The 14,249-nt window shown below is 37.2% G+C and overlaps 1 protein-coding gene across 2 annotated transcripts in view; it reads right to left on the bottom strand.

Moving 5' to 3' along the window:
- PLOD2 (procollagen-lysine,2-oxoglutarate 5-dioxygenase 2) overlaps positions 1 to 14,249 on the bottom strand; it is a 121,159-nt gene that overhangs the window by 63,685 nt on the left and 43,225 nt on the right. For both annotated transcript variants that reach the window (XM_027544067.1, XM_027544076.1), the window contains exons 2-3: positions 3,963 to 4,054; positions 462 to 598 (exon numbers count right to left, since the gene is read on the bottom strand). In XM_027544067.1, coding sequence (XP_027399868.1) covers positions 462 to 598; positions 3,963 to 4,054 — 229 coding nt within the window. The remainder of the gene's footprint in view (positions 1 to 461; positions 599 to 3,962; positions 4,055 to 14,249) is intronic.

The raw sequence follows: 14,249 nt of genomic DNA, 5'->3' as shown, positions 1-14,249 counted from the left end.
TCATGTTAATTAAATATGTCAGACCATGGTTTTATAATTATGAATAATATCTACTTTTTAAAACAATGATTCATTGTGAATAAAATAATTCAATATATATTCTGCAAGTGTGAATTTCAACTCTTTTAAAATAATTTAGTACAGACTTAGAAAGCCACATGTTCGGGACTTCACTGACAGTCTGATGGTTAAGAATCCACTGTCCAATACAGGGGACATGGATTAGATCCTTCATCAGAGGACTAAGATCCCACATGCCCCGGGGCAAGTAAGCCCATGAACTGCAAATAAAGAGAAGCCCATGCATTGCAATGAAGAATCTGTGCGCTGCAACTAAGACCTAGCACAGCCAAACATTTTTTTTTTTTAATTTTAAATTAAAAACAACAAAAAAAGTGTCTTCCAAAAGGATGGCACCAATTGACAAAAAAAAAAAAAAAGCCACGGGTTGTTTCTCTTACCATTCAGTAAACAAGACAACCAGATCCTCCTGATTGGCATAATGTTCCATGATTTCTTTCATCAATCTCACTTTTTGGCCCCCTCCGATTGTATTAATTCCATCACCACCTCTCCACTCTTCTCCTTGACCAAGGACCTATAAATCAAATCAACATTTTATCCCCGGGCAAAACTCAGGTTATGAAGTGTTATAAACACTGGAAGTCACCAACAGCTTGTACAATATAACATAGCATCACTCTTTAAATGCTACACTCATGATGCTAGACAGAAAAAAACTTGATGCCTAGATCAGGTCATAATTCTTTAATGTTATCCACCCCATAAAATGTCATTCTCAATTTTAACATTTCAAAAGAAGACACTAATCCAAGGAAGTTGGGGATTGGTGAGGGAAGCCACAGAAAGTATTTCTCACATCTTATTTCTCTTTATTCAGACTGGAAAGAAAATGAAGAAACTTTCCAGATTACTTTTCAATCTGGCAGGAAATCTGTCTGATGAACAAGGGGGAGCCCTGGAAGCTCAGTGAATCCTGGATGGGGCCCTTGATCTGTTTCCCTGCTGAAACCAAATCGGTCATCCCAAGAAACACAGAGGGCATCAGGTCAAATGCCATCTTCCCTACCTTAAGAATCTTAAGCTTATGTTTCCCTCAAAAGTTGAATTATTTATCAGTGCAAGAAATCACCTAAGCACAATTACTCAGAGCTAAGCCTACAGTCATCCTGGGTTCTGTTTGCCCAGCCTCAGCAGTTGCCTCCTGAATTGTGTGCCTGCGGATGCACCAGGCTGTGAAGAAGCAGGAAACAAATCTATGAGCCCCTCTGCCACAGACACACCTTGGACCTTAGTTTCATCAAAACAAAGTCTGAAGCTCCTGAAACAAGGATCTGCTAACACAGTGGTCCCCAACCATTTTGGCACCTAAGACCAGTTTCATCGAAAACAATTTTCCCATGGACCGGGGTTGGGGATGGTTTTTATATTGTGATATAGAATAAGATATATAATCTGTATTTACAGCCGCTCCCCTCACTAGCATCACTGTCATAGCTCCACCTCAGATCATCAGGTTTTAAATTCTCATAAGAGCATGCAACCAAGGTATCTCACATATTCACAGTTCATGCTCTCCTACAAGAATCTAATGCTGCTGCTGATGACAAGAGGTGGTGCTCAGGTAGTAACGTGAGCGATGAGTGGCTGAAAATATAGATGAAGCTTCCCGCGCTCACCTCCTGCTATGCAGCCAGGTTCCTAACAGGCCATAGACTGGTACCAGTCTGTGGCCTGGGGGTTGGGGGCCACTGTACTAAAAGATCTGTGAATTCAGAGGGAATTAAATTAAGATTACAAAAGAAAAATATAAAAGTAGTTTAGAAAATAAATATTAATTCTAAATTTACTTATCATTGAGCCAAATACAAGCCTGGCTGGTAGAGCTTGTGGGACTCCCAGCCTCAGATCCCTAGTTAGCACTTCCTCACTACTTATATTGAAGGGAGAAAGAAACACTGGTATGGAAATTTGGATTCATATTGGGGCTAGTCTATTAGAACATTAGTTCTTGACCTAAAAAGTGGCTTCCTCTGGCCCTAACATTTGTTATACTTCTGTTCCACAACCCCTTTAGACTTCTCCAATACTACAGTAATACTGGGCCTAAATATCTGAGCACCTACTCTGTGTAGTGCTGTGTTGATTAAGCTCTAGTCTTATTTTCTTTCCACTCCATCAGTGTGACAGACTTTAGTATGCATCAGAATCACATAGAGGGTTTCTTAAAACAGATTGCTGGGCCCAACTCCCAGTCTGATTCAGAAGGTGAGGAGAAACCTAAGAAACCTCATTCCTATTTCCCAGCTGATGCTGATGTTGGTGGTCTAGGGTCCATCTTCAGAATCATATAATGGAAAGGCAACAGGAGGATCAAAACCTCCAGAGTTAGAGAAAGGGTGCTGGGGTCCAAGATTTGACCCCTTAAAGTTACATGCCCCGGGGCAAGTTTCCTCACTCATAAGTGAAGTAATATCTACCTTACATGGTTTATATAATGAATCAACAGCATGCCATGTATAAAGGTCCTAACGGTGTCTCACACATAAGAAATATTCCACACTCTCCCCATTCTGAACCCTTACGATGTCCTTCATTGGATTTCAGAATTATTTTACCATAATTTTTCTCCATTTCCATGTAGGAAATACTACAGTATTTCCTCTGTATCCTAACAAACTTCTCTAACGTATTTCTCCTTTATCCTATATTAAACACCTAGATCTGTTTCTTTAGCAAAGTCAGCTTCTTTTAACAGTTGTTTTACATTAACATGTGTACCTAGTCTTCTAGCAGTTATGTAGCAAATATTATCTTTTTTGTGCATTATATACTAGAACAGCTCACTTTTTTCCTAAGCAAAAAGCAATCTCTCTCTCCTTGCTTTTTTAAGTTTTATTGTTTTGTTGTGTAAATGTATTAAATTCATTTGTTTGTTTTCCTACCTTGGGATATCTCTCTCTTCTCCTCTATATGTGGAAAAGACTTAGCTGATAGAGCCTCATTTCTATTAAAAAATAAATAACTTTAAAAAAACAAAGCAGGTCTTTCCTAGCTCAGTTTACTAGTCCTACCAAATTTCCCATTTCTTCTGACCATTTATCAATAAGATATTCTCCTAGAGATGTTATAAAGCCCTTTTATAATGTTACTAAATTCCCCTAAAACAAACAAAAAACAAGAAAAGTACCTCCCAATAATGGAACAGAAAAAGTATCTGCTTCACAGTAATGTTTCCAGTTCTCCTAAATGAAGAAATATACCAAGGTAGATAAACCCACTACAAAAAAAAAAAAATCTTCAAATTGAAAAAAATTACTATCAAATCTTAATTATGTTATACCCATACAAGACTTCTTAAAACAAATATATATATACGCTAAGTCACTTCAGTCGTGTCCGACTCTGTGCAACCCCGTAGACGGCAGCCCACCAGGCTCCCCCGTCCCTGGGATTCTCCAGGCAAGAACACTGGAGTGGCTTGCCATTTCCTTCTCCAATGCATGAAAGTGAAAAGTGAAAGTGAAGTCGCTCAGTCATATCTGACTCTTAGCGACCCATGGACTGCAGCCTACCAGGCTCCTCTGTCCACGGGATTTTCCAGGCAAGAGTACTGGAGTGGGTTGCCATTGCCTTCTCCAATATATATATATATGTGTATATATATCTTTCTAAATATCCTTCTGTTGTTATATAAAACATGTTTTTACAAAGCATTAGCGAATACTAGGAAATTATCGTCTGAGTGGCAGAGTATTAACAAGGCTGAAACCTATCTTTAAAACAATCTAGTAAGTGTAAACTAACAGCAATTATGTAATCAAATTTCATCTCCCTTCTGTGGATTATAGATCATGTTGCTATTGTTATTGTTTTCACTATGAAAAACATACTTCAGGCACACAGTCTAAAATCTCCATGAATTAAAAGATATACCATACCTTCACAGTATAATTGAAGTATTTGGCTGATTGCATAAATCGATGGAATCCATCACTTTCTTTTGTTGCTACAGTTATGACTAATAATTTATCTGCAAAGACAGAGGGAATAACATAAGACAGTTTACCAAGCGGCTAACTACTCACACTTTACAGAGATCACTATAGTGATTAGAGACCTCATTAAACCCATGGGAATGTTTTGGTTTGTCAGTCTACATGAGAGTAAACAAAGAGCTGTTGAAAAACTAGGCAATTAAAATTGGCTATATTACTACCAAATGAGAGACTGTCAAATAATGAATTATTTTAATGGTAAGAAAGTACGTTAATATTTAAGATAAAGCATGCCCTCAACGGACGATTTCAGCACTAAGAGAAACACTTCCAAAATGGCACAAGGTTTTATCTGTAAAGACCAACTCTCCTACATATTATCTAATCAACCAGCTTCATTGTCACCTATAAATCATTGCTGATGAATTACAAACATCAGTTAGGTTCAGAAGGACATTGCATTCCTCAAAGCACACATACAAAACAAAAAGATCCAATCATGAGATTAATCCTAACTTTTTCAAATAAATTATGACAAATTGGGAAAAAATACTTAGAATCTTAGTATTTTTCCTATCAAAGAATGTTTGTAAATGTGAAGTCTATAAAATCCACATTTATATCACCTTCAATGTTTTATTTTTTCATTAAAGAATAAAAAGAACCAAAATCAACACTGCCCTAGTAAATACACAGCTTTGAGTCATCATTTTATAATGGATTATTATTTTCAATCTAACAAAACATCTCTTCTTAATAGAAGAAAACAGATTTAAGGAGTCATCTCAAATTACCTATAGAAGCTATTAAGGAAAAATGCTTATCAGAAAAAGACATGTTGGGCAAACGCAAAAAAGAAACAAACACATCAGAAAACGCCAAAGGTGCTAGAGCATTTTCTTTTTTAAACCTTAGGGTATGAGAGGACCAGTGGACTAAGAAAGCAAAATGTCTTTTTGACATTCTAAGCACTGAGTTCGGAGAAGGCAATGGCACTCTACTCTAGTACTCTTGCCTGGAAAATCCCATGGATGGAGAAGCCTGGTAGGCTGCAGACCATGGGGTCACTAAGAGTCTGAAATGACTGAGAGACTTCACTTTCACTTTTCACTTTCATGAATTGGAAAAGGAAATGGCAACCCACTCCAGTGTTCTTGCCTGGAGAATCCCAGGGATGGGGGAGCCTGGTAGGCTGCCATCTATGGGGTCACACAGAGTCAGACAGGACTGAAACAACTTAGCAGCAGCAGCAAGCACTGAGTTATGTCATTTGACTCTCAATTACTGTTATCAATAAGAAAAAATATACAGAGTTAAGTATCTCCTAAACAATAAACAACGATTGAAAATGAAATACATAGCATTAATGTATTATCAGTTTAGTTCAGTACAGTTCAGTCGCTCAGTCGTGTCCGACTCTTTTCGACCCCATGGATCACAGCATGCCAGGCCTCCCTGTCCATCACCAACTCCCGGAGTTCACTCAGACTCACATCCATCGAGTCAGTGATGCCATCCAGCCATCTGCTCCTCTGTCGTCCCCTTCTCCTCCTGCCCCCAATCCCTCCCAGCATCAGAGTCTTTTCCAATGAGTCAATTCTTCGCACGAGGTGGCCCAAGTACTGGAGTTTCAGCTTTAGTATCATTCCTTCCAAAGAAATCCCAGGGCTGATCTCATTTAGAATGGACTGGTTGGATCTCCTTGCAGTCCAAGGGACTCTCAAGAGTCTTCTCCAACACCACAGTTCAAAAGCATCAGTTCTTCGGCGCTCAGCTTTCTTCACAGTCCAACTCTCACATCCATACATGACCACTGGAAAAACCATAGCCTTGACTAGACGGACCTTTGTTGGCAAAGTAATGTCTCTGCTTTTCAATATGCTATGCTATCTAGGTTGGTCATAACTTTTCTTCCAAGGAATAAGCATCTTTTAATTTCATGGCTGCAGTCACCATCTGCAGTGATTTTCGAGCCCCAGTAAATAAAGTCTGACACTGTTTCCACTGTTTCACTATCTATTTCCCATGAAGTGATGGGACCGGATGCCATGATCTTCGTTTTCTGAATGTTGAGTTTAAGCCAACTTTTTCACTCTCCACTTTCATCAAGAGGCTTTTGAGTTCCTCTTCACTTTCTGCCATAAGGGTGGTGTCATCTGCATATCTGAGGTTATTGATATTTCTCCCGGCAATCTTAATTCCAGCTAACAATCTATTAAAAATCTTATTTCATAAGATCCAAGGTAATCATCAAATTTTGAAAATAAAATATAAGTAAGTGTAACACACATAAAGAAATCAATTCAAGCAAGTCAATCAACAAAAAGGAAAACATTACCATGAAGATAAATATTAACATTTTTATATATTTTTCTAGAAATGTGTATTTCTCACATAACTTCCACCATTATGAGAAACAGATATTCAAGCAAAAATAAAAGTCATTTTCAATAAAGCTGTCAGCACTTTTCTAATAAATTAAAAGCACTTTTTCAATAAATTATTCTTTTTTAAAAAACAAAATTTCATTTGTAAAGTTTCAAACAGGGCTTAATCAATTAAGAAAACTTGACATATTATCATTCACAATAAATTTTGAATAAAAGAATACTAGATTCTATTTCATAAGAGTAAAGGAAATACTTTTTAAGTACTTTTCACTGTCATAAAATGACTATATTTAAAGACAGCTTTCTTTACTAGCTTTTTCACAAAAATCAGAGTATTAGCTATAGGTTTACAGATTTTGCCTAGATGGATTTTTATACTTAAATTTTCAGCACAAAATTAACAGCAAGGATTTCACCATCCTCAATAGGAAAGTAATGTTGGCCAGACCCTCAGACAGACAGAAATATTACCTAATCTAATGACTCAGAAGGCAAAACTAAAAATATGCAGCCTGACTGTGTCTGGCAATCCTATGCCAAATAAGGACTCCTGTTGTTTCACTATTACTGCTAATTATAAAAAAGTAAAACCAAGTAATAAGTAATTTCATCAAAGAAAGGTCTATTCAATAACATTACATACAAATGTTTGTTTCTTCTTACCTGCTATTAGTATCATAACTGTGAGGAAAATAAATCTTACTCAACTAGGAAGTAAAAGAAAAAAGGGCTGACATGTACCACTCACAAGTTCTTGCCAGCCAGTAGTTCAACAGTTCAACTTGCCCACCGTCTTATGACATATTCTTGTTAAAAACTTTAACATACATTTAACACATAATTCAGATTCCAGTAAAATTCATACCACAAGTTTACCAGAAGTATTAGGACAGAAGATCAACTGATCTCCAAAATCAATGTCAAAAGAGAAAAAGAGGAGAGGGAAACTAGCATACTATATCCCACCAGAATTAAGAGACAATGCAACCAAACATACATCACTGCCTTTATTAGGGTCCTGATGTGAAAAATCGACTGCCAATAAGGTATCTGTGAGAAAATTAGGGCAATTTGAACACTAACTTATATTTGTTAATATTAAGAAAATATTACTCATTTTTAGCATGCTAATAATGGTGCTGATATTTTTTAAAGGGTCCTTATAATTTAGTACTCTTGCCTGGAAAATCCCATGGACGGAGGAGCCTGGTAGGCTGCAGTCCATGAAGTTGCTAAGAGTCGGACACGACTAAGCAACTTCACTTTCACTTTTCACTTTCGTGCATTGGAGAAGGAAATGGCAACCCACTCCAGTGTTCTTGCCTGGAGAATCCCAGGGATGGGGAGCCTGGTGGGAGGCCGACTATGGGTTCGAACAGAGTCGGACAGGACTGAGCGACTTCACTTTTCACTTTATAATTTAGAGACAAATACTCAAGTATTACCCAATGAAAGGATATGGTGTTTGTGATCTGTTTTAAAATTCTTCGGGGTAAATAGGAGGCAATGGAGGAGGAAGATAAAAAATTAAACAAGATTGCCCACATATGATAATGGTTAAAACTGAATCATTTACATATGTTTGGAAATTCCTACAATTAAAAAGCATAATCCATAATATTCCAATCTGAAAAATATTCAATATAAAACTTGTTTTAACAGTCTGAAAAGGAAAAATGGAATAGACAGAAGAAATTTTCTAAACAAAGAATATTATAATTTAAACAACTTATAATTAGTACCTTACCCAATCCACCCACAACAACCAAAAGGATCAAGTGAGATGTTGAGAAAATGAGCTTGAAAAATGGGCACCCATCAGCCACTAACAAAACCAGTCTAAGAATGTGATAAAGATAAGCCCAACTCTGGCCAAATATAACCTCTAGAGCCACGGTCTGACTCTGTCAGAAAGTGGAGTAATGCAGTTACCATGAGCAAGAAACATGTAATGCATCAATAGAGTGTGATTGATGAGAACCATTTATCAAATGAAAATCACATCAGAGCCAAAAAAAAAAAAAAAATCCTTCTATAATCATATGTACAAAGTCCACCAAAATGCCTAGCACTATAGTAAGGTTTAATAAATATTTTAGTGGCTTAATAGTTAGCTCTCTAGAAAAATTTAGATGAATAACACAACCTCTCCAAAAATCAAGGCAATTTATTTAGAAAGGCAAAAACAAACAAACAAAAACCACACTATGTTCTCTCTTAATGAATTTACAACTCTCAGAGAAAAATGCATTGTTAGAGTCATGTTTTTTCTCTAGATGTTGACTTAGTAACAGAATTTATCAATTTTTAGTGCTGATCTAAATTTTCTTTCCAAAAACAAATCATAGCTTTAAAATAGGAAGTTTTTGGCTAATATGTCCTGTCTCCAAATGATTCTTCGATCAGCCCATAAATCCAGCTGAAATTCATTGTCTTAATGACAGGCAGCACATTCAGTAACTCAGCACCAGCCCAGCTACCTTTGATCTTACTCAGAGGGATAAATTTCCTATCCTTCCAAGAAACTTTCTCTACACTCAGTCTTAATTTTAAATTTGCAAAAATTAAAAAAAAAAAAATTCTACCCAAGAAGGAGCTGTGAGTACATTGCCCTTACTCTGCTATAACTCATTTTATGAAAGAAGTATCTTTCATCTATAAAACTCAGTGGTGCTCAACTTTCTATTCAAGGAACACATTTTCTAGGAATGGTTACCATAAGAGCCAGCAAACTTTCACTGTAAAAGTTCAAATAGTAAATATTTTAGGCTTTGTAGTCTATATTCAATCTGTCACGATTCTCTTTTTTTTTTCTTTCTTCTTTAAAACATTTCTAAAATTAAAAAAAAATTTTTTCTAGGTTTTCTGGTTGGCTGCATAGAAACAGTTATGGGCCAGATTTGGCCTAAACATTATAGTTTGCCACTGTGGCTGGCCATATGGATCTGACAACAAACTATATGGATTCCAGTCCCAGACCTACTACTTATTACTTGTTTGAAATTGGTCAATTACTTAAACTCTGTGTCTCATGTTTCTCACTTATAATATATATGTAATAATAGTACCTGATAGGCTTGCTGAGATGGTTAATGAGTTAATATATACAAAGTGGATGATACTACATATGTGTTAGACAGTATCTTACTTTTTCTCCTCAAAAGATAAATATGTAAGGGAGGTTGTAGTTGAAATGCAAATCTCAGCAAGTTATATAACTCAATCTCCATCTCTATCAGTTATTTATTCAAGAACTGTCTTTTTTATTATTAATTAATTTTTATTGAAGTACAGTTACTTACAATGTTGTGTTACTTTCTAAAGTACAGCAAAGTGAATCGGATATATGCATAGATACATCCTCTCTTTTTTAAGTCACCACAGAGCACTGAGTAGAGTTCCCTGAACTATAGAGTAGATTCTCATTTGTTGTTGTTGTTCAGTGGCTCAGGCCTAGCAGATTCTTTGAGCCCCATGGACTGTAGCACACCAGGCTTCCCTTTTCTTCATCATCTCCCGGAGTTTGCTCAAACTCTTGTCCATCATCATTCAGTCAATGATGCCATTCAACCATCTTGTCCTCTGTTGTCCCCTTCTCCTCCTGCCTTCAATCTTTTCCTGTGTCAGGGTCTTTTCTAATGAGTCAGCTCTTCATAACAGCTGGCTAAAATATTGGAGCTTCAGCTTCAGCAGCAGTCCTTCAAATGAATATTCAGGGTTCATTTCCTTTAGGATTAACTGGTTTGAGCTCCTTGCTGTCCAAGGAACTCTCAAAAGTCTTCTCCAATACCACAGTTCAAAAGCTTCAATTTTTCAGCACACAGCCTTCTTTATGGTCCAACTCTCACATCCATATATGACTAGTGGAAAAACCATTGCTTTGACTATATGGACATAGGCCAGCAAAGTAATGTTTCTGCTTTTTAATATGCTGTCTAGGTTGGTTATAACTTTTCCTTCAGGCAGTGAGTGTCTTTTACTTTCAAGGCTGCAGTTACCGTCTGCAGTGATTTTGGAGCCCGAGAAAACTGTCACTACTTCCATTGTTTCCCCATCTATTTGCTATGAAGTGATGGGACTGGATGCCATGATCTTAGCTTTTGGAATGTTGAGTTTTAAGCCAGCTTTTTCACTCTATTTTTGCACCTTCATCAAGAAGCAATTTAGTTCCTCTTAGTTTCTGCCATAAGGGTGATATCATCTGTATATCTGAGGTTATTGATATTTCTCCCTGCAATCTTGATTCCAGGTTGTGCTTTATCCAGCCTAGCATTTTGCATGATGTACTCTGCATATAAGTTAAACAAACAGCTTGACAATATACGGCCTTGACATACTTCTTTTCCAATTTTGAACCAGTCCATTGTTCAATGTCTGGTTCTAACTATTGCTTCTTGACCTCAGGTAAGGTGGTCTGGTGTTCTCATCTCTTTAAGAATTTTCCACAGTTTGTTGTGATCCACATATTCAAAGGCTTTAGCATAGTCAGTTAAGCAGAAGTAGATGTTTTCTGGAATTCTTTTGCATTTTCTATGATTCAACAGATGTTGGCAATTTGGCCGCTGGTTCCTCTGCCTTTTCTAAATCCAGATTGTACATCTGGAAGTTCTCAGTTCACGTGCTGTTGAAGCCTAGCTTGAAGGATTTTGAGCATTACCTTGCTAGCACATGAAACGAGTGCAATTGTGCAGCAGTTTGAGCATTCTTTGGCATTGCCCTTCATTGTGACTGGAATGAAACTGACCTTTTCCAGTCCTGTGGACACTGCTGAGTTTTTCAAATTTGTTGGCATATTGAGTGTAGCACTTTCACAGCATCATCTTTTAGGATTTGAAATAGCTCAGCTAGAATTCCTTCACCTCCACTAGATTATCATCAGTTACCTATTTTTATATATAATCGTGTATATATGTCAATCCCAATCTCTCAATTCATCCCACCCCTCTCTTTCCCCCTTCTTGTCCATAGGTTTGTTTGCCATGTCTGGGTCTCTACTTCTATTTAGCAAATAAGTTCATCTATACCATTTTTCTAGATTCCACATATACAATATTTGTTTTCCTCTTTCTGACTTATTTCACTATGTATGACAGTCTCTAGGTCCATCCACATCCCTACAAATGTCTTTCAACTTTCAAGATTTCATCATACTGGTATAGCACTGTCCCTTTATCCATGGTTTCTGTCACCCATGGGTCAATCATGGTTTGAAAATATTAAATGGAAAATTCTCAAAATAAATAATTCATAAGTTGTTAAACTGTACACCATTCTGAGTAGAATTGACTAAAAAATCAGTTACAACCTGAAAGCAGAGAATTTGGTGGGAATGTTAAGGACTCCAGGCCTGGGAGACTGTAGCCCTGAGAGTATGCTCCAAGGAGGCAGGGTGGGGAATCAGGCTATATACAAGTTTTCAGCAAAAGAGATAGACAGTCTGAACATCAAATATTATTGTTAGATAAGGAAAACCAGATATTGAGCTAAGGTATCTAGCATTTCTCTGTGTATGAAAGAGGCAATCCTCTCGGCTCACTGAATTCATTCCTTTCCTATGCACCTCAGCGATCTAGGGCCAAATCTTGTTTCTTGATTGTTTATGTCCTTGATTCCTTGTTCACCTTAAGGGGTGGCAGATATGATGGATGGCAGCTTCTTGCATCACCTCCCTCCAGCTTCTCATCAATTACCATGGGGGGTGACAGCATCTGCAGGATCACAGGCATTGTGTTCCCTTTTGGGAGCTCTCATTCACATTTGGAGGGCTGGAATTGCTGATAGCTGTGACATTTCTTGCTCATCAATATGGCAGAAAATATTTCACTTCACAGTACCGTGGTAAAATCTCCTGCCATCCTGCTCTCTCCCACCATGACCTGAATCATTCCCCTGTCCAGTGTACTCATCAGTTAGTCACTTAGTAATTGTCTCAGCTATCAGATGCACTGTCACAGCACCACAGTGCTTGTCTTCAAGTCACCCTTACTTGACTTGTACTTTGGGGCCATAAGGGTGACTTGGCCATAAGTCAAAGCACAAGACTAGTAATGCTGGCAATTCAAATACACCAAAGACAGCCATAAAGTGCTTACTTTAAATGAAAAGGTGAAAGTTCTGACTTAATAAGGGAAAAAAAAAAGCTGAGGTTTCTAAGGTCTACACTAAGAACAAATCCTATATCTGTGAAATTTTGAAGAAAGAAAAAGAAATGCATGCTAGATTAACTTTCTCACTTCAAACTGTAAAAGACACAGCCACAATGCATGATAAGTCCTTATTAATATGGAAAAGGCATTAAGTTTATAAATATTTTGAAAGATCACATTCACATAACCTTTATTATATTGTTATAACTATTCTATTATTAATTATTGTTGGTAATCTCTTACTGTGCCTAATCTATAAATTAAACTTCATCATAGATATGTAATATGTATAGGAAAAAACAGTACATATAGGGTTTGGGACTATCCAGTTTCAGGCATCCACTAGGGTTCTTAGAATGTATCCCTTACTGATAAGGGCTGGGGGTGGATAGCAACTGTAATGGGGAAAAAAATCTATGTAAAAACAGTTCAAGTGGAAGTTGTTTATTAAAGTAATATAGAAACTGTACATACACCTTCTCAAGTCTTTTCATTTCTCTCCGTCTCCAAGCAAGTTTACTCAAGTTATGACTAGTCCTTTTCCACAACACCCTCCTAAACCCCACTACACCCACTCCAATCATATCTCTACAAGGCAGACTTACCTTTTCAAAACTCTTAGATATCTAACCACGTCACCCCATTGCTAAACATCCTTAAATTACTTTCCATTGCTCTTAGAATGGTGACCAAGCTCCATTACCTCAAAGTTCTTGACTATCTCTATCCTCTCTGATCTTATTCTCCATTTTGCTCTCTCTCCTCCAACTGCAGGCCTTTTTTCTGTTCTCCAACAATGGCCTGCTCCCTCCCACACTGAAGATAATTGTGGATGCAAAGCCTTTACCTAATGTCTCCTCTGATCTCTTGAAGTAGCCACTGCCTATTCAACTCATTGAGATTCTTATATATATATATATATATATATATATATATATATATATATATATATATGCCATTTTCTCAGGGGAATCTTCTCTGACCTACTCAAGCAGGTCAATGCCCATTATACATTCCCACTGCATTCTCTACCTCTCTTTTGGAGCACTTTATGACAAACTATAATTTTATATTAATTTGTACAGTTATTATTTGAGATTAGAGTCTCTTTCCCCAACTAGACTGTAAATTCCAAAAAGGCAGGATGTTTTTTGCTCAGCCCGATACCTCCAGGGCCTATCATACTGTTTAGCATGCAGTCGATTCTTAATAAATATTTTGTTGAATGAACAGATTCAGGAACAATGGATGTTATATTTTATCTGTGCATGTGTGCATGTTAAGTCCCTTCAGTCATGTCTGACTGTTTTCAACCCTATGGAGTATAGCCTGCCAGGCTCCTCTGTCCATGGAACTCTTTAGGCAAGAATACTGGAGTGGTTTGCCATTTCCTTCTCCAGGGGGATCTTCCCGACCCAGGGATTGAACCTGGGTCTACCACACTGCAAGCAGATTGTTTGGATGTACAAAATAATTTGTTCCTGGCAGAATCCCTGTGTAGTTTGTATTATCATATCCAATTCACAGATGAAAAAACTAAGGTTAAATAGTTTAACTTAGCCAAAGTCACCCAAGTTACCAGCATAGCAGAAAGTAGAATTTCAGTTATTTCTCACAGTCCATTTCTTTCCAGGGTTTCATGTGCCTCACTTGGTGGTGAGAGGTCAAGAGACTGGAAGCAAAATTTGTTTTAT

This window comes from Bos indicus x Bos taurus, chromosome 1, assembly GCF_003369695.1.
Source record: "Bos indicus x Bos taurus breed Angus x Brahman F1 hybrid chromosome 1, Bos_hybrid_MaternalHap_v2.0, whole genome shotgun sequence".
Classification (NCBI taxonomy): Eukaryota; Metazoa; Chordata; class Mammalia; order Artiodactyla; family Bovidae; genus Bos; species Bos indicus x Bos taurus.
Note: the sequence above shows the minus strand (reverse complement) of the source record. Positions and strands in the feature narration are given on the sequence as shown.